Here is a 25,054-nt window from a genome sequence, read left to right as displayed (position 1 = left end):
ACTGTTCTACTGGAATGAAATGACTTTCTGAAATATTAGATCTGAGTACCACACTACTGTTTAAAAATGGTTTTTCTCAAAGACACCATGAAGTAAAAAATCAAATGTAAAAAAGGCTTCAGGATTTTTCACAAAATCAGGAAAATAAATATCCTTAAAATTACAACAGAATAATTTAAGTTCCAGAAGAGATATAATGTTGGAATTTAAGAATGTTTTCCCTATGCTTATCCTGATCAAAAACAGAAAAAACCCACATCTAACACTAGTTTACTGTATCCATACTATGATATGCTTCAATTCTAGATTTAATTCTAGAAAAATTTAGTGGGAGTATGTCATTTCATCTCATCTTCAACGTGAAATATTGGCAGCAAAAGCATCATACATTCAGTTTACTAACTGCAATCTAAACATTACAGCTCAGTGGTCACTTTGGCAGCACATACACTAAACATTACAGCACAGGCCGATGGGCTCTCACCATGCAATATGCTTATTCTACCTGCTGTGCAATTTAGATAATAATACACTCCTGCCGAGTCCCTTTATAAATGTGATTTTACACTTCACTTACTATAAAGAACTATTCTGAGTTCTGTCTTAACCGTAAGCTATTATTTTAGTTATTATTTTTATACTGTGAAACTAATAAAGAGATATATGCTATAGAGTCTATTAGTGACAGGATTTTAAAAATATATTGTTATGTGTGGAACATATTTCTCCTCTCCTAACCCCACCTTCCAAAAAAAGAGTACTCAAATTTTTCCTGTACTTACAGAACCCATGTTAGAAGTAGGACAGACAGCCTTCAAGGGCAGCTGGGTTTCCATCAGTGGTGCCACTAGGTTCACCATCAGTGGTTAAAAGTTGCAATGACAGGAATTCCGGGTCAGAAGGCCAGATACCCATATCAAGTTATAACCCTACTGCCCATGGCTGTTTAATCTAATAAGGCTTTGATCTGGATAACTTTCAACATTTATAAAAGCTCTGGGCTATTATAAATGTTTTGATTTTTAATATATCGAAATTTTGTCTCTCTAAATAAATAATGCAACTAGTCAAATAAATATTTAGATTTATAATTCTCCTGAGCAGGAGCACATAATTAAATAAGTAAATAAAAAGTTGCAGCTATTAATATAACAGCCTCTGAAGAGATGAATTAATGAGGAGTAGACCCTGACATTGTTAAAAGAGAAACCAGGACGGCTGGGAGAGGAGGCACAGGGTGGAGCCCTGATTACTAAGAGGGATTACTATGGCTGCCCCTGCCTTCCTGTACTTCAAACCCATTCAATTTTCCCTGGATCGATGCCTCTATATAACCTGTGAAATTATATCATGGTTCAAGAAGGTGACTCATACATTAGTCACCTACCACATTTCTGCTAGCAGGGAAGAATGCCTGGACCAGAAAAGTATCTTGTGTCCTGGTACCGAAAGTAAGACAAAGAGACTACAGGCAACTGATACCATTTTCTTCAATGTCCCTTTCACTAAATAAATAGCCTGTTTCATTATTATAAGAGCTATCTAAGAATTCTCAAATCAATCATCCATGTGACTGCATGAAGTAAGGTTAGAAAGGGTCTGTCACCTGTGAAAAATGACTCAAAGGCCATCTATAACATCTATAATAACAAGATATAGTGGTAAATGCAAAGACACTGAAAACTACTTTATGCTTACAACTAACTCCCTTAGCAGTAAGATGTAAACAAACAAACAAAAAATTGCGTCTAATTTTTTCTCAGCTGTAAAAACTTTGTGGATTGCTGTCAAGGGGAAGAACTAAAATGGCAAAATACACATACACAAATGCAATAAAATGCCACTTAAAACATTAATCAGAAAATCGATGATCAGTGTTTAACTTACAGCTTCTAACTGATCCATTAGCTTTGATAAAAATTTACGACATTCTGGAGTTTTACTATCAATCTTCATTCCAGTTTGCATTGCATATAAACGACCTACAAAGAAAAATAAGATGGTTTGAACAATCTCATTTTTTAATGTTCCTTTCTATTACTAAATGTTTAAATATTTTAAATGTTTTTATTTGTTTTTGAGAGACACAGAGAGACAGAGCACGAGTGGGGGAGGAACAGAGAGAGAGGGAGACACAGAATCTGAAGCAGGCTCCAGGCTATGAGCTGTCAGCACAGAGCCCAATGTGGCGGGACTAGAACTCACGAACTGCAACCACGAGATCATGACCTGAATTGAAGTCGGACATTTACCTGGCTGAACCACCCAGGCGCCCCTCTATTACTGAATGTTTAAAATATGTGTTCTAATAAATAATTTAAAATTTAAGTGAATTTAGAAATAAAACTTTGATTTACTATAGATCTTATTTACAAAAATAAAGAACACACAAATATTATGCAAAGAATGCAAGAAATTCATAATGATAATAGCAGTATTTTTTACCAAGACCTTCTTTTTTGACATTATGATTAAAAAAATAAATAAAAAAAGACCAGGTCCTAAGCTGACAAAAGGCCTGTAATTTAATTGGCAAGTTAAGGCACTCAGAAAAACAACCACTTACACAAGAGCACTCATCCAAGTGCCAGTTAAGTGATACTGATAAAATATATAATATGGGATAGAATACTGGGAAATGTATCTTGAGCTCAGGCTAACAGGGAGAACTGTTTTAGTCATTTTTATATATACAAAAAAAAAAATACACACCCTTTCTTTTTAAAAAGTTAATAAAATTAGAGACAGGCTAAAGCTAAAAACCTTTGTGACACCATGACCCTAATACCTTTCCCATTGATGGGAGCTATGAACAGTTCTGTGGTAGTTGTTGTTACCATTGGTGTATACATATACCACCTGTGATTTACTCTTATAGTCTATAAATATGTCCTGGAAATCTGTGATAGTGCTACAGTGCTCCACCCTGTGGACAGACACAACATTCACATTCAGGTAGTTCTTGGATTTTGAGGACTACAAATCATATTGTGCTACTACACCTTCTTGTGATACATTCAAGAGTTCCCGGAGGCAAATATCAAGAAATGGAATTCCTGGGTCACAGTATATGTATTTTTTTCACTTCTGAGAGCTACTCTAAAGCTGTCCTCCAAAACAGATTACCAATATGCCGTTATATCACCAACATATACAAGCACTCATTTCCCCAAACCCATGAAAATTTGATATTATTAAACTTCCTATTAGTCTCAGGATTTTAAGTGATTTTTCATTTTCATTCCTAAGAAAGTACTGCATATTTACTGCATAGCTCTATATTCCCCTTTATCAATTAGGAGTAGTTATCAATAAAACTGTCAAATTTTGTTGTTTGCTTTTTAACAAATTGTCTTGTGGCAGTTCTTTACACAGTATAAAGGAGGAATAGAATGTTTTCCCCTCAAATGGCACCTTGTGAACACCATCCCTCTTCCCTGCTTTACTTTTTTCCTCAGCATGTAATCATATTCTATTTATTTATCCACTATCTCTACTCCAACTCAAATTTAAACTCTGTGATGATGGCGATTTTCGTCTACTCAGTTTGCTGATGTACCCTTGGCTTGGCATGTAGGATAATGCTTGGCCTTCGATAAACATTTTCTGAATAGATAAGTACATGGACGAAAGAATGGCTCATTCTGCCCCACTGACTGAAATGCCACTTTTAACATTCATTATCATATATTAAGCTTCCGTGGGATAAAAGGGCCCAATTCTGTATACTGTCTGTCCTGTTTCATTTGTCTCCTGGCCTATCACTGCTTTATTTACTAGAGCTTTATAACATGGCTTGGTATCTGTTACTCTCAGGATTTCCAATTCAATTATGTCTACTCGATCATATCTTTTAAAAATATATTAAGATATATATACATATATAATATGCAGTTATTTACTCCCTCTTTTTAATTTTAATAGCTTAATCTGAAGAAGCTACTTTTTAATGCTTAGGCTTTTAGTTTATTCCATGTTACATACAGAGTTTGATGTTTATTAATGTATTTATTTTCATATATCGAATTTAAGGGTCTGATCCATCTAGGTTTTTATGCAAGAAAAAAATGGAGTTCCAAAAGTACTGTACAGATTTATACTGCTACACAGTTTAAAAAGCATGGTGTTTTCATTTTCCCTGCACACCAGCCAGCACTGGGTATCACTTTGACCCAAAACCAGGTTCTAATTTGAAAAGCAAAAAACCCAATCATTTTAAACATCCATTGGTCACAAATGTGACCAAATTTTCTTCTTCTTCTCTTTCTTTTAACCAGTCATATTTCTTTAGCATGTTGTCTGTTAGGTTTCAGTCATCTCTCCCTTCCCCCCACACCTTTTAAAACATGGTTGAACACCTTTTCCTTTTAAACCAGTCACATCTCTTTTGAGCTGATCAAGATCTGTGCCTGCCTTAAACTCCTTTTCTTCTTATGACTGTGACTGAACTCCCCAAGACTTCCTCTTTGTGAGCTGTTCAGGTTTTTTTTTTCCAGCATTTTTGCTGCATTTTTTCTTCTAAAGTACATCACATGAGCTCTTTGGAAAACAAACATATTGGCTGCAAATATCATGCCGTCTTTCAATTTTTGAATGCTGATTTGAAACACAGAGGCTTGAAATATTTATGTACTCAAAGCTATTATTTGTGATTTTTTTTTTTTCTTGTCAATTCTGTGCTTGGAAAAGTTCTTTTATCTCCAAGGGACTTGATACTCATTTACATGATTTTTCTAGTTTTTCCTACATTTTAATTTTTCAAATTTAACTCTTTTACTTGCATTTCCTCTCCTCCCAAGTTACTGGCACCAATCTCAAATAAACTTAATAAATGATCCTTCCTTTCTCCAATGATCTGTGGTTCCCTCTTTAATATATTTTTATTTTTTAGATTTCCTGGCTATTTGATTTGCTGAAATCACAGATCAAATGCCATCTTTACAAATGACAATATCTGTAACTGGTAATATGCTTTTTCTTCCTCCAAATTTAATCTTGCCATGTTTTACGGTATTGCCAAAATTCTACCAAGAATTTTAAGTATTCTTGCTCTTATTTTTAAGAGGAAGGCTTCTGCTTGGCAGTAGGGATCGATTTCGTGCCAGGTTGTTTATAGTCACACTAATAGAGTCCCCGCCCTATGCTATATTGAAACTGCAGCCTCTGGGACCTACATGATCCCAAGGATTGGCAAGAAAACGAGCTGGAGTGTGGGAAAGAAAATATTAGCATTTCTACTGATAATTTGTATATCATTCTTTATGTTTCTATGTTTCTGTATCTTTAAAAATACATATAGTGTTTTTATAATACATTAGTACATCAATATGCAAATATAATTTATAATTTACACAATATAATTAAAGATTTTTTTTTTTTTAAAAACTCATGGATAGGTTAAGAATCACTACTCACAGCATCCTTACTCCTCTCAACTATAAACTATATTTTCTTACCCCAACCTACCACTTACGTCTTCCACAGGGCCCCATTCCTTCTACCATATCCCTTGGAGCTACTGCTTTATAATCGGAAAAATCCCCTACATGTCCTTAGATTCCTTCTCCCTGTCTTCACTAAACCTTGATGTCACCTCAAGAAATTCTCTTATATTCTTCGGATCTCGGGACTGGCAAGTATAATGTTTTTTTTTCTGTGCATTCCATTGCTACTTACAGTTTTTTCTCCATGTTTTCTAAAAACACTGGTCTAGGGCTCAAGCCCCTCTCTTCCACCTGATCTTGTTAATGCCTGTAACTGCCCAAGGACCTCAAGGTCCTTCTGTGCCCATCACTGAAAATTTTCCTGTTCACGTGGATAATTAATAATTGTGGCAGAGACTGCTAACTGCCTACCCACATTCTTTCTTCCTACCTCCTTTGCTAACGAGACCCCTTTATTATTAAGGGCATTGTAATGTACCTAGCCAAAAGTACATTTCCCAGTATTCCTCAAAACACGATACGACCAAGTAACTAAAACTGGCACCATATTATCAGAAGTTGTTGGAAGAGAATTCTGGAAGTCACCTTAAAAGGGGGAATGACAGCTGGGGAAAGGTTTCATTGACCCTTTCCCTCTTCTACTTCTGCTGCCTAAAATAGAAATGGTATGACTGAAACTCTAGTAGATACCTTAGATCACAACGCAACCCTGCAAATGGTAATAATCATGTGCTGGCTTGTAGAGCTGAAATTGGAAAGCACCTTGGTCCCTGCAGACTTCATGGATTTGGCACACACTGGGTACTACCAACATCAGACTTTGTTTTAAATGAGGAAGTCAAGTCCTTCTTTTACTTAGCCATTGTTATTCTGGATTTTCAGCAATAAGAAAGCAAATCTAATCTTAAAAATACATAGAACCATCTTCTCAATTCTTATTGACCTGGTCTCCAAAATTTGTACGCACTCTCCCTTATATGCCAGTCACTCCATAATTAAATTACCACCTCAAACTGTTGTACTTCCAAAATCAGTATATTAAGTACCAAGTCTAAATACAATTTCCCTTTTTTCCAACTTAAAGTTACGCCTATTAAAACAGGTGTCCAGTTCACAGGTGTCTATTTCTTCATTTACAATCAAGTCTTTTCTCCTTTAACTTCTCTCGGCAACCAGCTTTTATTTTACAATGTATTTTTCTAGACTTTCATTGCCCTATGTCCTTCTATCCCATAATCTTTTTACTATATTCCTCTGGCAAAAGTACACTCATATATAAACTCAACAATCCTCATTCTCTATGCCTATATTTGAGAAATACCACTAGCAGATTAGCACCATTATAATTATTCAAATTATCAACCTCAAATGAGCTTAACACATGCCTTCCCAACCTCCCAAATAACTATTTCAAACATACGTCAATCTATTTTTTTTTTATGTTTATTTATTTTTGAGAGGGAGAGAGACAGAGTGTGAGCAGGGGAGGAGCAGAGAGAGGGAGAGACACAGAATCTGAAGCAGGATCCAGGCTCTGAGCTGTCAACACAGAGCCCGATGTGGGGCTTGAACTCATGAACCGCGAGATCATGACCTGAGCCGAAGTTGGACATTTCACCGACTGAGCCACCCAGGCACCCTTTGGTCAATCTCTTTAAAACAACAACCTCAAAAACATGCACTGAAAATGTAATATACATTAGTTAATTATTCACTACCTATATACACTACTGGCTAACATGATGTCATGAAAATGTGAGGAAATACAATACAGACAGTTTGGTTTTCCTAGGAGGTCTTTCTCCTTACCTTCTTAACATGGTAGTGAACACTATATGAATCCTACAATCCATGGAGTGTAATTAGCTATTTGGTGAACCAACTTTGGGGATAAATGGCTATCCAGCATAGACAGGTTGAAAAGATGAGATGGATTCTTAGGTTTCCAATGGCTTAAGTGGCAGCCATCTAGGACTTAACCATTAAGGAAACACGCGGAAATTAATTGAGCAGTTTTCTTTTTACCACGAGCAAATGATTTAAGTGATCTATTCATATGCAAAAAGTACAATTCTCAGGGGGCACTTGGGTGGCTCAGTCAGTTAAGCATCCCACTCTTGATTTCAGCTCAGGTCATGATCTCAGTTTGTGAGATAGAGCACTGAGTCAGGCTCTGTGCAGACAGCGTGGAGCCTGCTAGGGATTCTCTCTATCTCTGCCCTCCCCCGGCTCTCTATCTCAAAATAGATAAATAAACCTTAAAAATTTTTTTTTAAAAGTACAATTCTCAGTTTCTAATTTGTTATTTTTAACTACCATTGTTATTTACAATAAAAATGGAGAGTATCTAAATCTTATTTCTTCGGAAGCAAAAAATCAAATTATTCTCAATTCACTATCACTACAACCATTATTATACTTCCTCACAACACAGTATCAGCTCCTGTCCTTTACAAGTTAACCTTAACACAGATGTTTGATACTTGCTATAAAATGTAATGACAATACAGTTCATTGGTTTTGCCTTCATGCATTTTCTTTCTTGGTTTATGTGCATAATTTAGTCTTTGCAAACACAAGTAACACCTTTAATTGAAGAACTGGAAAGAATCATCACAGAATTGGAAACAGGATAAAATTGGCCTGGCTTTAACATTTTTTAATATCTCACATGTTTGATTACTTAAATACAGAAAATTATCTTCTGATACATTTTTTAATATTAATAAAAGTGAGAAGACCTTAAATCTACTTGTGAAAATTAATATGTACACAAAAAGATCTTTTTGCCAGAAGGGATGGAAAAGGAATCACTTTCATGTACAGCTCGAGACAAGTAATTCATTGTAGCAGCAGCAGGATGATGAAAAATTAAGGTCTAACATGGAAAATTACCTACTAAAACAGAAAAAATATGTAGCTAAAATCATGTATAAGAAAATATATTTGATTTATTTCATCAAGGAAATGTGTTTATTTTTATGAATAAATATTATTTGAAGATGAGTAATGAGGCACATTTGCAAAAGGATTAACTACTTTCCAACCTAACTTTAATTTAATGTGAAGCATTTAGGAGATAAACATTTACAAATCCTGAAGGTATGTGTAATTCAAAGTTTCATAAAATCTAAACATTAACATTCTAACACATCCTTGCTTAAACATGAGAAATATAAAACTATGAAATGCATGATATAAATACACAAAAAAAAAGATATATAAAAGGAGTTGTGAAGAGTGATGCTTTGATAGGTGAAATAAACATGGCACTCAAATAGGAATCATTATGATTTACACTGATGTTTAACAGAAGATTTTTTTCCAATAAATAGAACTGAATATATTACTCTATTTGTAAGTATATTGTAAATATTTGCTATATGGTTAGTATTAGCTTTTGTGAAGGGACTTCTGAGCCAAAGATTGAAAAGAAAGTATGAATGAGTGTCTACTAATAAAGGGTGTTTACTTTGCTCATTCCTTCATTTAACAATATTTTTGGAGCTCCTGTCATGATACAGTAGCTTTAAGAAAAAGTGAACTACTCTTGAATTCTTACTAGAAGATTATGCTGGTATAGAGCAAATACTAAGTGACTATTTGATTACTAAAATGAGACCAGATTCAAATTTTGGCCATGATGGAGTAATGAGACTTGCCATTCACCATAAACATCAAAAAACTAGACAAAATATATGAACCACATTTTCACAAATGGAAACAGATGGGAAGACCATGACACCTAGAGAAAGGAAACAAATGAGATGACCACACCAATGATCAGCCCAGCATTCTTCCTGGAGGCACATTTTTCTTTTTAATACAGAGCGCGAGTGGGGGAGGGGCAGAGTGAGAGGGAGACACAGAATCCGAAGCAGGCTCCAGGCTCTGAGCTGTCAGCGCAGGGCTGGATGTGGGGCTTCAGCTCAGGAACCATGAGGTTATGACTTGGGCTGAGGTCGGAAGCCTAAGCAACTGAGCCACCCAGGTGCCCCTTTGGAGGCACATTATAAACTAAGGAGTGGGGGGAGACCCAAGCAAAGCATAGTCTAGTAGAGTTGAGAAAACAGACTATAGAGTTCAGGTCTCCGGAAGCAGCTATAAATGGAGGCGCAGAGTTCGGAAGAGTGGAATCCATGCAGGAAAGAACCCCAGAAATCTGACCAAGGATAAACTTGAGGCTAAGCTGAATACTACCAGGTGTAGGTGTACAGGGAAACTCCACAAAGTCAAAGAGTGAGCAGAAGCCGTGAGTGGAACCATCGCCAAAGCACATCCCCAAAACTGGGATGCTTTCAAGTTCCAGCCAGGGTGCAGAGCCCTTAATGCTTATCCAAAATATTCAGTAGAGACCCTAAATTTGGGATATGCTTTAGTAGAGGATTATCGTGTCCTCAGAGCTACTTTAGACCGGCTGCCAAAACTAATAACAAACAAAATAAGGCACAAACATATCACACTGAACTGCAACTAACTTAACTGTCGGCCAGATCAAATCTGTTCAAAACTATAAACTCTAGATGTTAAAGAACTTAAAATTCACTGTCCTACAACGAATCAAAAATTACTAAGGTGGCAATAAGCAGGAGAATGTGAACAGCCCAATAAGATCAAACACTGACAAAATAACAGAAAGTGACATTAAAAATAGCCGTGACATTAAATTACTGGGAAATCATAATGAAGTATTTAATGGAAAACATGAATGAGGAGAGAAACAGAACATATATAACACAAATGGAACTTCTGGAGATGAAATATACCTGAAATAAAAAATGTATTGGATAGGGATTAACAGAAGTTTAGACACCATGAGAGAAAGATTAGTGTACTTCAGAACACAGCAATAAAAAACCACTCTATGCAAGGAAAAAGGGATTGGAAAGAAAAAGAAAAAGAAAACCAGAGTCTCAGTGAGTTATGAAAAAAAAAATGTTCTAATGTATGTGTAACTGGATTCTCCAAAGAGGGTGGGGAGGTGTGGTTAAAAAAAAAAAAAAAAGAGAGAAAGAAAGAAAAGAAAGAAAAAGAATTGAGTGCTGAAGAAAAATATAAACAAATTAAAATTCTTTATCCAGCAAAAATATCTCAAAAATAGATATGAAATTAAAGTCTGTTTCACACAATAGAAGCTGAAAGAATTTGCCAGCAGCAAGCCTGTGTAAGAAATGATAAAGCTCTTCCACAGGAAAGAAAATAATACCAGATTTAAAAGTGGGATCTAACGAGAGGAGTAACAAGAGCTGAAAATGGTAATTATGTGTGAAAACATTTCAACATCTTATTTCATTTTATAAATTTCTTGTAAAAAGTGCCAGTTAAAGAAACTGAAATATGTTATATGATAGTAGACTATGATAAGTTAACATAAACGCTAGAGCAACCACTAGAAAAATAAAACGAGGAGGAATATCTAAGAAGCCCATAGTTGAGGCACAAGGGAATCCAAAGTGCTTCCAAAGAGAAGCAGTAACTGAGGTTAAAAAACATCTAAAAGCCAAAAAACCCTGACAAGCCACAGAAAAATAAACGATGAAGTGAATGAAAGCAGGAACTTCACAAGCATTGAAACCTCTTTCATGTAATAACATGCTGCTCAAAAATAAGTTTTCACCTCGAACGTCAAACATAATTGTCATAAAAAAAGACGCTTTAAACCTGCATGGGTGCCAAAGCAAAACGATGACAGTAAAGGATGAATTACCTGACACCAGCCCCCTGGGCCTTCAACCTTAGGGACAGACTGAGAATCTAAAATGAAATGATTTACTTCACTCAAAACTAGGAGGAACTATTAAAATGATCATTTTTAAAAAAATAAAACTCATGTTTGCAACACAATTCCAAAAACAAACAAAAGGTAAATAAATGGGGAATGTTAGTGGATAAATCAGCTGTCCAACTGTGCTTTATTATTAACCTGTGATTGCTACAATCATGTAGCCTGAGTCAGCCTGTAATAAAAAATTATAAGTACTCTGACAACAGGACTACAGACTTCCATTAATCACAGAGATTCACAAATCAGTAAGAAAGGGGGAGATCTTTACTGGTCTAGTTAAGTTTGTCTCACTGGCTTCAAAAGATCTAATTTCTGTGTGATTAACAACAGAAAAAAAATAATAGGCAACTGGTTATTAATCCTCAAACCCGTCTGATTTAACATATCAATTAAAAACTCCCTTATTATTTAGCCTTTATTTAAACTAAATTACAATTTTACACCCCATGTTCTGTTACAGCTCAGAATTGAAATGGCCATACCTGTTTACAACTTCCTGAACAACTGTTTTTAATTTTCCTATGATCATAAACAAATGACTCTCAAAGAACATCTACGCTTTCATTAAGTCTGTTAATTGTACACTGTCACCCTCTAGAGGAAACTTTAAAAAACCGAACTTGAAACTATGTTTAGTTACTTAAGCTAATACCAAGGGAAGGACTCTTTATGGGGTTGAGCTTTATCTACAACACCAAATCTGACAGAATCAAAATATTTACCATAAAGAGTCCACATTTAGAGACTCAAATATTTTCTGGCTTCATTAAAGGAAAAAAAAAAAAAGGGAGAGAGAGACACACACACACATGTTGCTCAAAATTATGTTAATAACATCAAGCCTGTCCTCCATTTCTACCTTTCAATTATCACAATCTCCCAGATTACACTGCATTGGCTTTTTGCCCCCCTTTCATTTTTCACCAATTAGGATAGTCCCTTTACCCTCACTCACTCTGCAACTGGTTTTCTAATTACCACCTACTATCAAAGATTTTTCATATAACTATTTCTCAACTAGCATCTGCCATTCAGATCCTGGTTCCATCACTTACTAACAGAAGAATCAGGATGATTGTAGGGTTCAAATCAGATATCCTGAAAGAAAGCATTGTTACAAATGCCAAGAGCTCCATGAATGTTATTTGTCTGCTTCTTTATCCAGTGACAACTCTATGGCCATAGTTCCCTCTAGGGACTACAGGTTGCCTTACAATCCAAGTCAATTTAACAGACATTTTTGAGCCCTTTTTCTTTACTGTGTCAATATCTCTAGTGGCCTAGCACTAAGTGACACTGTAAATAGATAAAAAGCACCCAGAAGGGTGCTTAAGTTTAAAGCCTAGAAGACACAATAGGCCTTAAGTTTAAAGCCTGGAAGAGACAACAGAAAATGAAAAGCAGTTAAGGTAAAGCCATACAAAGCACAATAAGGACAAAGAAAAGAAGCACCTTAGGAAGTTTAGGAGAAGGCCTCCCAGAAAAAGTGACATTCAAGTAGTACATAAGGATAAAGTAGAGTAAGGGTGGTGAAGAAGTAAAGAGTTGTCAGGACAGAGCGAACAAAATGTTGGAAGACTTGAAGACAAGAGACAAATGAGAAAGGTTCGGGAAACAATGAAATTCAGCTTGATTAGAACTGCTAAAGACAATTTCAGAGTTCAAATAACTAAGGGCACTTACATATGGAGCTACTATAGGTGGCTTTTATTTAAAAAAAAAAAAATTTTTTACGTTTATTTATTTTTGAGACAGAGAGAGATAGAGCACGAACGGGGGAGGGGCAGAGAGAGAGGGAGACACGGAATCGGAAGCAGGCTCCAGGCTCTGAGCCATCCGCCCAGAGCCCGACGCGGGGCTCGAACTCACGGACCATGAGATTGTGACCTGAGCTGAAGTCGGACACTTAACCGACTGAGCCACCCAGGCGCCCCTATAGGTGGCTTTTAAAAAACAATTTGGTTTTAATAAAGCTTTTGCTTTGAAATTTTTTATGGTATGGAATATGTTCACTTATAGAACAGAAAACAAACAACAACAAAAAATTCAAAAGAAACACTATATGAAACTAAAAGCCACAATCTTTTTCTCCAAGTATATACACATTAAAAAGTTCAAATTATGTGTGTGTGCGTGTGTATACACAATTTTATATCCTGCATTTTCATACAAACTTCCTCCCATGTTACAAAAGATGCTTTGTAATTCTTAAATGATTACATTACTTTCCACCCAGTAGATATGCCATAACTTAATTAACCATCTCCACAGTGATCTGTATTTTGGTTATTTCGCATTTTCCACAAATGTATAAATAATCATCCAGAGAACTCCACATAAAGCCCTCAATATATTTGTGATTATTTCCTAAGCACAAGCTTTCCAAAACTAGAATTACTGAATTACAGATATTTTTGTGATTCAATCCATTTTGCCAAAATGCTTTCCAAAACTTTTGTACCAATTCACACTGCCTTGTCAATGGAGATTTCACTGTATATTCATCTGCACTGTTACAATTTTACAGCCAAAAAAAGTAAGTGATTTTTTGTTTTTAAAATTTTTTAAGTTTATTTATTTTGAGAGAGAGAGAGAGAGAGAGAGAGAGAGAGGGAGAGAGAAGGGGAGCTTGAGTAGAGCAGGGGCAGAGACGGGGGTGGGGGGAGAGAGAATCTCAAGCAGGCTCCGCACCATCAGACTCAGGGCTTAAACCCACCATCCAGGAGATCATGACCCGAGCCGAAATCAAGAGTCAGACACTTAACCTACTGAGTCAGTTGCAAAACGTAAGTGATTTTAATTTACATTACTAGTTATGCTGAATTTTAGTGATTCCCATTCCTTCCTTCAGCAGTTGTATATACATGTTCTTTGTCCATTTCTCTATGGGTATCTTAGGTTTTATAAAATGATTTTATATGAGTGTTATATATATCACGGATATTGGCCCTTTGTCTCATCTACTGGAAATATTTTTCCTACGCAACGTTTTTAAAATTGTAGTGTGTGTCATACAGAATTTCTAAGTGTTTACAGTTAACTCTATCATTTATTTGTTTATTTATTTATTTAAACTAAGCATTTAAAACAGACTACCTGTTCTAATCTAGTGGCTCAAGGGATGACCTGTTTGAAGTAGAAACTTGGAACCTCTGTCAGTAGTTTAGGTCTAAGATAAGGGTATGGTATATACCAAAAGAAAATGAGGAGATAAGTACAATTTTTAAAATTTAATGACTGCTTGTGAAAGATATGAGGGAAGGGAAAAAAGGTTAAGCTTGTAATTTCTAGTTAATAAATTTGCAAATCTGACAGAAATGGAAGATATTCTAGAAAACTTTAATATATCAACACAGGTTCAAGCCAAAAATATGTATTTTTTAAGTTTACTTATTTATTTTGGGAGAGAGAGAGAGAGAGTGCGAGTGAGGGAGGGACAGAGAAAGAGAGAGGGAGAGAGAATCCCAAGCAGGCTCTTCACTGTAAGTGCAGAGCCCGATGTGGGGCCTGAACTCACGAACCACGAGATCATGACTTCAGTCCAAGTTGGATGTTTAACTGACTGACCCACCCAGGTACCCCCAAGCCAAAAATATTTTAAATGGAAGAAATTGGTAAATATATAAAATAATTTTCCCCCAAAGAACAAAGTTCTGCTCTACAAGGACTTCTTTAATCAAAAGAGAGAGATAGATCTACTGAGTTTTAGTCCAAGTCAGATAGGAGAACCTTTTCAACAAATATTTAGGAAACCAGCATGACATTGTTACTAAAAATCTGACAACGATAACACTCAAAAAAAAAAAAAAAAAAAAAAAAGAGCTAAATCAGTATTATTTAGGAACTCTTCTTGGGGGAGAAAAACAGAAAAAACAGAATAGGACACTAAGAAAAATACACAATAAAGCATACAGATTTGATACCAACAGCATATAAAAAAGGAAAAACTGAAAAACTGGGTAGTAGCAAAATTTAAAACTTTGTGACTCCGTTATGAAGACAAAAGAGAAGCTACAGACTGGGAAAAATATTTGCAAAACACATATCTAAGAACTTACAGTAACTACAATATATAAAGAACTCTCAAAACTGTAAAGATAAAGGGGGGGAGGGGCAAAAACACATTTTGTTGAAAGGTGATACACAGATAGTAAATAAGCACAAGATGTTAATTTCGGTAGCATGGGGAAATAAAAATTAAAGCCATGATGTTAACATAACTACCAGAATGACTAAAATAAAAATAGTGACACAGGAAGCCTGGGTGGCTCAGCTGGTTGAGCATCTGACTCTTGATTTCATCAGATGCTCTGTGCTGAGCATGGAAGTCTGAGATTCTCTCTCTCTCTCCCTCTGCCTCTTTCCCCTGCTCACACACACACTCTCTGTAAAAATTAAAAAAATAAAATAAAATAAGAGTGACATACCAAATGCCAGCAATAACATAGAGAAACTGGGTCACTCGCCACTCACATTGCTGATTGGAATGTACAACGGTACAGCCAATCTGGAAAAGTTTTGCTAGTTTCTTATAAAACTAAATACCAAGAAGGCGTAGGGAGCTCTGTGGGATCTCTTTCATGAGGGCTCCATCCTTATGACCTAATCGTCCCCCAAACACCTCATCTACTAATACCATTACTTTTGGGGGGTTAGGATTTCAACATGAATTGGGGAGGAGGGAGGCAAACATTCAGATCATAGCACAACACAAATGTCCTTCAATGGCTGAACTGTTACACTCTGGTACATTAATACCATGGAATATTACTGAGCATTAAAAAGAAACAAAATATTGATACATGTAACAACTTAGACGAGCTTCCGGGCAATTATTACTTGCTGAGTGAAAAAAAGTCAAGTCTAAAAGGGTACATAATGATTGCATTTATATAATATTTTTTAAATAAAATTTTAGAAATGAAGAATAGGTTAGTGGTTGCTAGGATACAAGGATAGGGTAAGGTTGACAAGAGACAGATGTGGATTTAGAAAAGTAACATGAGGGATCCTTCGTAGGGAACTGTTTTCCTGACTATGGTGATACAGGAACCTGTATCTGATACACTGCTTGGAACTAAATACACACACACACACACACACACACACACACACACATACACACACAGGAATATACATAAAACTGGGGAAGTCTGAATAAGATTGGTGGATTTTATCAATGTCAATATTCTGGTCATAGTATTATCGTTTTTTGTTTTGTTTTGTTTTTTTTTTGCAAGACATTACCACTGGAAGACATGGAGTAAAGGATACAGGATCTTTCTGTATTATTTTGGGGACATGCATGCGGATCTACAATTATCTAAAAAAAAAAAAAAAAAAAAAAAAAAAAAGGTTAATTAAAAAAAAACTAATGGGATTCTTTCCAGGAATGGAAGGATGTTTTAAATGAGAACATTTACTATTTTGTTATAACTTACTAAATTAACAAGTTCAAAGAAGTAAGCACAAGCACATTACCACTTGCACAAATAGTACAAAAAGGTAATTTGATACATAGCATTCAATATACATTCCTGATTTAAAAAGAAAACAAAAGACCAAACAACATAAAAATATAGATATATTAAGGTCATAATTTAAAAAATGATAAAACACTAGGGTATTCACATTAAGCCCATAGATAAATCATTTCTGGAAATCATATAATACCAAAATGGAGAAGGCACAATAACTATACCTTATGCTAGATACTATACCTATGACTTCACCTAAAACTCATTATAAACATAGTAAGGTAAGGGGCGCCCAGTGGCTCAGTTGATTAAGCATCTGACTTCAGCTCAGGTCATGATCTTGCAGTTCATGAATTCAAATCCCGAATCGGGCTCTGTGCTATCAGCTCAGAGCCTGGAACCTGCTTCAGATTCTGTGTTTTCCTCTCTCTGCCCCTCCCCCACTCTTTCTCTCTCCTGTGTGCTCTTTCTCTAACAAAGGAATAAACATTAAAACATTTTTTAAACATAGTAAGGTAAATTATAAAACAGAGCATTGGAATTCTTTCCATTACATTTCCTTACTGTAGCTAGAGCATGTCAAAAGCTATAAATTACTCTATAGTCACTATATAGTTCATTTATTCAATCAACAGACAAAATTTACACATATCCACCACGTCTTAGGTACTATATTAGGAGTCAGAGATTCCAAGATCATCAAATAAGACATACTTCTTGCTCTCATAGAGCTTATGCTCTAATGAAATGTTAGTAACATTTAGAGAGATGGCATTCATTAAACATTTATGAATGTCAGTTATGTGTCAGGTGGTGAGAGAAAACAAGATACTTATTCCCTGTCCTTCAGGAGAATCTAGAAGATTAAAAGGTAAAAAGGTGTTTATAACACTATGTAATTAAGATGAGGGGCACACTGGAACAATTTCTAGACTATCCTTTGGAGGTAATGAAAAACAGCCTATAAAATGCAGAATTTGTATTGAATCAGTACTGGTAAGTTAGCCAGGTGAAGAGGAAGTCAGGGGGATTCCAGGCAAAGCCTCAGAAGTAAAAGACAACAGGGAGCTTTACTGGTCAGCAAGTACTTCAGCATAATAATCTTCTTTTTTTTTTCCTCACCAAAAATTCTTTGCTCTAGGAAATTTAGAAAATTGTTTGCACGAAGATTATAGAAATGTATCCCTTCACACACTTTTAAGTTGACATCTATCACTTTTCATCAGATATTTAAGTATAAAAGATGTAACTTCTGTACATCAAATTCAGACATCTAAAATTGTATCATTCTTTCAGCTGTTAAGTATCATTAACAATTTGGTATCATAATCTATTTTAAAACGGAAAAAGCTCTTTCTTCAAGAGTCAGAAATGATACATTTTGTTATTTCTCTTAACCTACATTTCCATTTACTTATCCTACTGAATTTTATTATAAAAGAATATATTTGTATGCTCAAAAGTCCTAACCTGATTAGCATACTTCTCTGCAAAAAAAAAAAAAAAAGTATCAAAATTGGGGGCATCTGGGTGGTTCTGTTAAGCATCTCTTGATTTCAGCTCAGGTCACAGTTCATGGAATTGAGCCCCACAACCAGCTAAGCGCTGTCAGTGCTGAGCCTGCTTGGGATTCTTTCTCTCCATCTGCCCCTCCCCTGCTTTCTCTCTCTCTCTCTCAAAATAAACATTTAAAACAATTTTAAAAATGTATAAAAATGGAAATTTAAATTTATCAAAACTTCCTGTGAAATAAGGTGCTAAGCATTAAAGTTTTTCCTCTGGATTTGAGGTTTTTGTGATTATTGTAATGAATAATTGATCAAAACAACATCAATATGTTATATGTTTCAATAATAATTAAAAAGAAAAAGTAAAATTTACTGTTAATGTGTCTTATAATGAGCTAAACTGTGTATCTAGGAATCAGTATGATTTACTGTCATAATGAACCAGAGTAATGTATTGGTTCTATTCCCACTTTTACGAATTTAACATAGGAGAAAGTTCAGAGAAACTTTCTCTTTCAGAGAAAGTTCATTCACATAAAGCAGTAGATGAGAATGGAAGTTTTGTCACAGCAGAATCACAGAATTCTTTTCATTCCTTCTGGGTTACAGGCTAAAAAGCATATAATCATCTATCGTCAAATACTATTTTTAATAATCTCTCTTAGCTGATATTTCATGTAGGTCAGCCTCAAAATTTGTTTTAAAATGAGAAAAGGACTTGTCGCCCCATCATTAGAGTTATTCATTTTCTCAATTCTGTGAAGCATACCAAAAAAATCTTACGAGGATTCATCACGTCCTTTCATTCAGAGGCTTGTTTATTCTAAGACAACTGAAACAAGATTTGGGAAAACTGAAATGCTGTTCATTTCAACATGCTCTGGCAAAGAAAACAAAAACATTAGAAAAACTCAAAACCAGTTCAAATGTTTTTATGTTATTACTTGCTTTAAATGTATTTCTGAAAAAACAAAATACCTCAGAGCCGAAAATTGGGCTCATTTAGTTGGAGCACGTCTATCGTGTAACATAAATGGCAAAACCTGCTGCTAATGCCAAACCAGCCTGCCAATGGTGGCTTACTTTTCAGAAAAATACGATTCAATTTTCCAATCAAATAAATGTTAACCCATGTCCCCATTCACCGCATCTCATCTGACTTCTAATTCCAAAATTTCAGTCAGCCACAAATCCTTATGTCACTTGGATGAAACAAGGCACTACCCCTTCCAGCATTTCTCCTTTGCTTTTTGGGGTTTGCTCTTCTATCAGGAATGATATTCTTTCATAATGAATAGAAAATGAAAAGGTGAGGTCATTTCAGGAAAAGTCTTACATTCTGGGAATTCGGAACACTGCAACTCAGGCCAGGTTTTAATGCGAGGCTTTGCCCTTAAACAGATACATTTATAAACATACGAGACCTCTGAAAGACAGACTTTTCCACTGTGGTCCTTGCATGTCTTTGTCCTCACAGCTAAACCTCTTCACACTCTCTCACACATGCCTCTGATCCCAAAATGTCCCTCACCACCCCTCTGGATTAAATCCCAAATGTTCAAACAATGGCTACTAATATCTAAGGACAATCCTTTCTCTTCCCCCTCATAAAATGTTCTGCACTCATTCCCCAAATTAGAATGTTGCTTTTGACATCTTTTCTCATGCCCAGCGTTTTCAAATAAAGGCTTATTCTTTGCTCTGATTTTCTTCCATATAAAAAAGGGAAGGGCAGGAAGCTCTCCTTAATACCTTAATTAACAGAAACTTCACTATACCAGTAATTTGAATTGTCCCTTTTTTCCAGACACCCTGGAAGGTTTTCCACCTTCTCCCCCAGGGCAACACACCATAAAAATACTCACGAGGCATGGGAGTATGCCTTTCTTCTTTAAAGTAGGAGAAGGGCAATTGTGAACAGGATGTGGGAAAAGAGAAGCAGCATACTACTTTGCTACCCTGATCAAAGGAGCTTTGTTAGAAAAGAAACACAGAAGTTGAGAACTGGGGATATGATTCCTGTAGAATTACTTGCACCCCGAGGTTTGAAGAACACTGGTTTGGTATGTGTAAAGCACAAATCACAAGTAAAGGGGTCACCACGAGCAGTCTTCTGTTACACAACAGAATCAGACTCACATGTACAGCAGCTATAGGAATGATCAGAACACAAATACAAATATTTATAAACCTTTTAAAGAAATAAGTGTTTAGAAATATAGTAACAAAGACTATCAGAAATGGCTGGGCCAATTTAAAAACAACAAAAAGAGAACACCCGGAAATAAAAAATGAAAACAGAAATTCAACAAATGGGTTATACAATAGGATATATGGAGGTGAACACAGACCTGCAGAAATTATACACAATGTAGCACAGAGACACAAAGGGATGAAAACATTAAGAGACAAAGGAGAAAAGTGAAGCACGTGTCTCATCAAAATTTCAGTAGAGAACAGAGAATACTTGAACAGATAATAGAGAATTTTCCAGAATTTATGGAAGACACCCATCTGCAAATCCAGTATGCCAAAGTCCCAAACAAGGTAGATGAAAAGAAATCAAGTCTTGGAAAATTAGAATATAAATCAGGAGAGTAATAAATTGGCTATATTTTAAAATTAAGAACTTTTGAACATCAAAGGACTTCACAGTAAAAAAATCAAACTATGAACTTGGAGAAGACATCTGCAATGCACATATAACAAATGATTAGTATATTATTAAGAAAAGATAAACACTGAAATTAAAAAAAATAGAAGCAATAAATAGGTATTTCAAAAGGGAATCACAAATGGTAATTAACATATGAAAAGACACTCAACCTCATTAAGACTCAGTGAATTGCAAATTCAGCTTGAATTTCATGCTCACCAGATTGGACAAAATTTAAAAGTCTAATAACTTCAAGTATGGTGGGTACCTCAGTGTTCATTTTATTATTCCTTAAACCATACACACGTTATATGTATTCTTTAATATGCATATGTTTCATAACAAAAATATTCTTTAGCTACCACTTGGATTTAGCAATGCAAATGTTTGTTCATGGCCCTGCTGAGAGCAGTTTTGGTGAAATAAAAGGCATGAAAAGCAGACTGCAATGAGCTGAAAAGGCTCTGGGAGAAAGGGAGGTAAAGACAATACCCATGACTATTTCAAGCTTACCTTTGAAGTTAGGCAGACAGGACTATAACTTTACAAGAATGTCATAGTGGCAGCTTTTCTTTTTTCTTTTTAAATTAAAAAAAAAAAAAACTGGGGCAAGTTTAGAAAGAAATAGTGAAAGGGGGAAGATGACGACACAGAAAATAAAAGTCCCTAGGTATTCACAAAGGTATGTAATACAGAACTCATGAACGGGAATTTGTTTTAGACAGGAACAAGGGTTCCTACTTACTTCATTGTTATAAATTACCTCTTTGACCTTATCGCATCATTTTTCTCCTTGCTATAGCCACTCCAGTTACAATGGGCTCCTTGATCCTCCTTCAAACAAGCCCCTGCCTCATGACCTTTGCATATATTATTCCCTCTATATTTTCCAGATGATGCAAAGCCTGTCTTTCTCTTCGTTCAAGTCTTTGCTCAGATGTGAACTCAGTGACACATTCCATAACTACCTTGAAAGTGAAATCCCCTCCTTGCTCCCTACCACCCTACTCCTAGTACTCCCTTCTCTTTTCCTTGCTTTGTCTGTCTTCAAAACCTTCTACTAGTCCATATAATATGCTCATTTTATTGTTTAATCTCCTCTCATCCTCACTTGTATATATGCTGCATGAATGCAGGAACTGCAGCCACAGTGCCTAGTAATGCCTGATACAGGAAGAAGTTCAATAAGTACAAGGCGATTAAATGATTAATAGTCCTTCCTTACTTGTGGAACCTGAAAAACAAATATAATGGAAATAACACTGTATGATTTGAACAAAATGGGAGACAGCCTAGAGTATAATCAACTTACTGCCTACAGAAGAGGTGACATTTGGGTTAGATCTTGTATCATGAGGAGTTTGCCAAGTGGGAAAAAAAACAAGTAGACATTCCAAGAAAGTGAAGAACGTAGAGGTGTGAAAGGGCCTTGAATACTTGAGAAATGGAGGTACTGGAGTTTGACAGGGATGAAAGTAGACCAGAGTTTAGTGAACGTTTCAATGTTCACAAAAGAGGACACATTATATTGAGCTTTTCAATGCTAAAAGTCCTTCACAGAAGATTACAATTGCTTGGTAACTTGTTTTATTTGCCGTCAAGTTTAAAGTTTACATAAAAAAACTACTAGACATACTACGAAGGAAAAAATTTGAACAACCTAATTTGTTCTCTATCAACTGTAGATTATAGGTCTCATAATCAACCAAAGTGATAGTATTGCTACCAAATGTCTTGGCCCCAGGTATTATTCAAAGAAGACAAAAAATTCCCACTGGTGGGAATATGGTCAAATTCAAGTGCTAGTTTCCTAGCAACTCATCTCCATTTCATCATTTATGAGTTTCTGAATGGGCTTTCATGTTGTCATAATTAACTTGCACTCATTACTATGTTTTCAATTAGCCTACCTTCTTCCTTTTGTCCACATCACTACCGTCTTCGGGACACTCATCTTTGTTTTAGCCCCAACACAATTAACTTAACTGTCGAGGTGATTTTGGAGACAAGAGACTTGCTGAGTATACACAGAAAACCTTAAGATAGTGTGTCACTGAGCTCATGAGCCCATGCAGCCAGTTTGGCAATATTTAAGCCCAAGACTGGAGAGGCGACGAAAACCAGGGGTGCTTTTAAGTTTTGTCTCTCTGGGCCTGCGAGGGGGAAAAAGGGGGGGAGGTGGGGAAATCCCAGAAAAGGGCGGGGCCGCACTGTGTTCCCAGGGCAGGCCAGAGGTCAAAGCTCAGGTCCAAAGCTGAAGGGGCGGGGCCTGCCTTAATAACCAAGGGGTGGTGTGTGGGCCCCGGAGGGTAAGGAGAGGCACGGCGACTCGGAAAGACTCACAGTAATAAGCGACCACAGGGTCCCGCTTGTCATGCTCCTGAGCCGTCCTCAGATGATGCTGTATGCTCTTAAACTGGGGGGGGAGTGGGGGCAGCTGAGCAAGCGCGGCCATCTCTATTCCAGGAATCACCACTTCCTACTCGCGCGCTACCGACACTTCCGCTTCCGTCCGGCAGGTCGCGCGCACGAACGCGCAAAAATCCCGCCCACTTTCCGTTGCTCAGCGACAGCAAGTCAACTACGGGCTCCCAGCAGGGACATTCTCAGTGTACCGGCTCCCGGGGGTTAGATACCAGTGTAGGCTAAGCGGCACCGCCGTGGTGCCGCTTGTGGCACCAGCGCTCTCTGCTGGCTGCGGATGGGAGGGGAAAAGAGTTTTTGTTTTCTTTTACTTTCTTGCGTCCCCCAGGCCTTTTTTTTTCTTTCCTTTTTCTTTTTTTCTTTTCTCTTTAGCGAGACGGAAAGTAGAAAGGGGAAAACAGGAAGAGAATAAAGTTTGCTGATTGGGAGAAAGGGTAAAGTGAATTGTCGTTGACATCATTCAGGAATTATCACTTCCAGTTCCTCAGATTATTTTAATAGCGTCCGTAGAAACCTTTCTGATTGTAGAAACAGTAAATTCAATTATTGCCTGAGATGAGAGATGATGTGTTTAAAATTTTATATTGAATTCTTTTATATTGATACATTGGATAAAATAACCAGACTTTTTTTCAGCTTAAACACTTAAGCACATAAGCTTAAAGAAAATTGAATTTTCCTTCTGAACTGGGTCGGTATCCGCTAGCGAATGAATAATCTGAAAGTCATTTATTTCTGGGTAATGATGAACAATTTGTCAAGTATTTTAACTCATACCATTGTAGACATCAACTTTTCCTTCTACAACCAATGACTTCAATTCTTTTTCTCTCTTCTCATTCTGTCATCTTCTGGGACTTTACACTTCATTTGCCTCCTCCAGTAACCTTTATCTTTATTGCTTTATTTCCTCAGTTCCCAGTTTTGAAGGTACATCTTAAAACTAGTTTTCATTGAAATCATACTATCTCCAAAGAAAAAGATCTCAAGCTCTGAAATTTGCCCTTCATGCTGTTTGCTAATCACCAAATCATCCTCCCCTCTCCCTCAACCCCTGCAGAAACTGCCCTGTGTCCTGTGTCCGTATTTTTATCCCTACTTCCCCTCCTTTGTCCCTCTCTGTTGGCAGAGTACATTGCTCTAGGTCTGCCTGTTTTTACCTGACAGAAACTGATTTATGTATTCTCCCCAATCTCAGTAACACATTCACTATCACTTGAGAATATAGGTGCTACAGACTGAATATATTAAAATTCGTTTGTTGAAACCTAATACCCAGTGTGATGGTATTAGGAGATGGAGTCCTTGAGAGGTGATTAGGTGATGAAGGCAGAGCTTTTATAAATGGGATTAATGCCTTCATAAAAGAGACCCCAGAGAGCTATCTGGCCCTTCCCACTATGTGAGGATACAATAAGAGGGTAACAGTCTGCAACCTAGAAGAGTGGTCTCACCAAAACCTGACCATGCTGGAACCCAGATCTTAGACATCCAGCCTTCAGAGCTGTGAGAAATAAATTTCTATTGTTTGTAAACCACAGTCTGTGGTATTTTGTTATAGCAGCCTGAATGGACAAAGACTGTATGGTTTCTCTCTCCTCTTATTCTCACTATTCTAACTTCCAGTCATAAGTTGCTGGATTGGTAGAAACTAAAGCAGAGTGGGATAACCATAAATGTCATCATTCTGTCCTTATGACTTCTCATTTATTATTTTCCTATTCTTCATTCTCAACTGTGCTTATCCTTAAAGTTCACCT

General features: G+C 36.3%; 1 protein-coding gene across 1 annotated transcript in view; it reads right to left on the bottom strand.

The window, feature by feature from the left end:
- VTA1 (vesicle trafficking 1) overlaps positions 1-23,358 on the bottom strand; it is a 69,280-nt gene extending 45,922 nt beyond the window's left edge. Inside the window, exons 1-2 of the mRNA XM_030316473.2 lie at positions 23,214-23,358; positions 1,888-1,982 (exon numbers count right to left, since the gene is read on the bottom strand). Coding sequence (XP_030172333.1) covers positions 1,888-1,982; positions 23,214-23,325 — 207 coding nt within the window. The 5' untranslated portion in view covers positions 23,326-23,358. The remainder of the gene's footprint in view (positions 1-1,887; positions 1,983-23,213) is intronic.
- Positions 23,359-25,054: the final 1,696 nt, after the last annotated feature.

The sequence above is a fragment of the Lynx canadensis genome, chromosome B2 (genome assembly GCF_007474595.2).
Source record: "Lynx canadensis isolate LIC74 chromosome B2, mLynCan4.pri.v2, whole genome shotgun sequence".
NCBI lineage: Eukaryota > Metazoa > Chordata > Mammalia > Carnivora > Felidae > Lynx > Lynx canadensis.
This window is presented reverse-complemented; position numbering and strand designations above follow the sequence as displayed.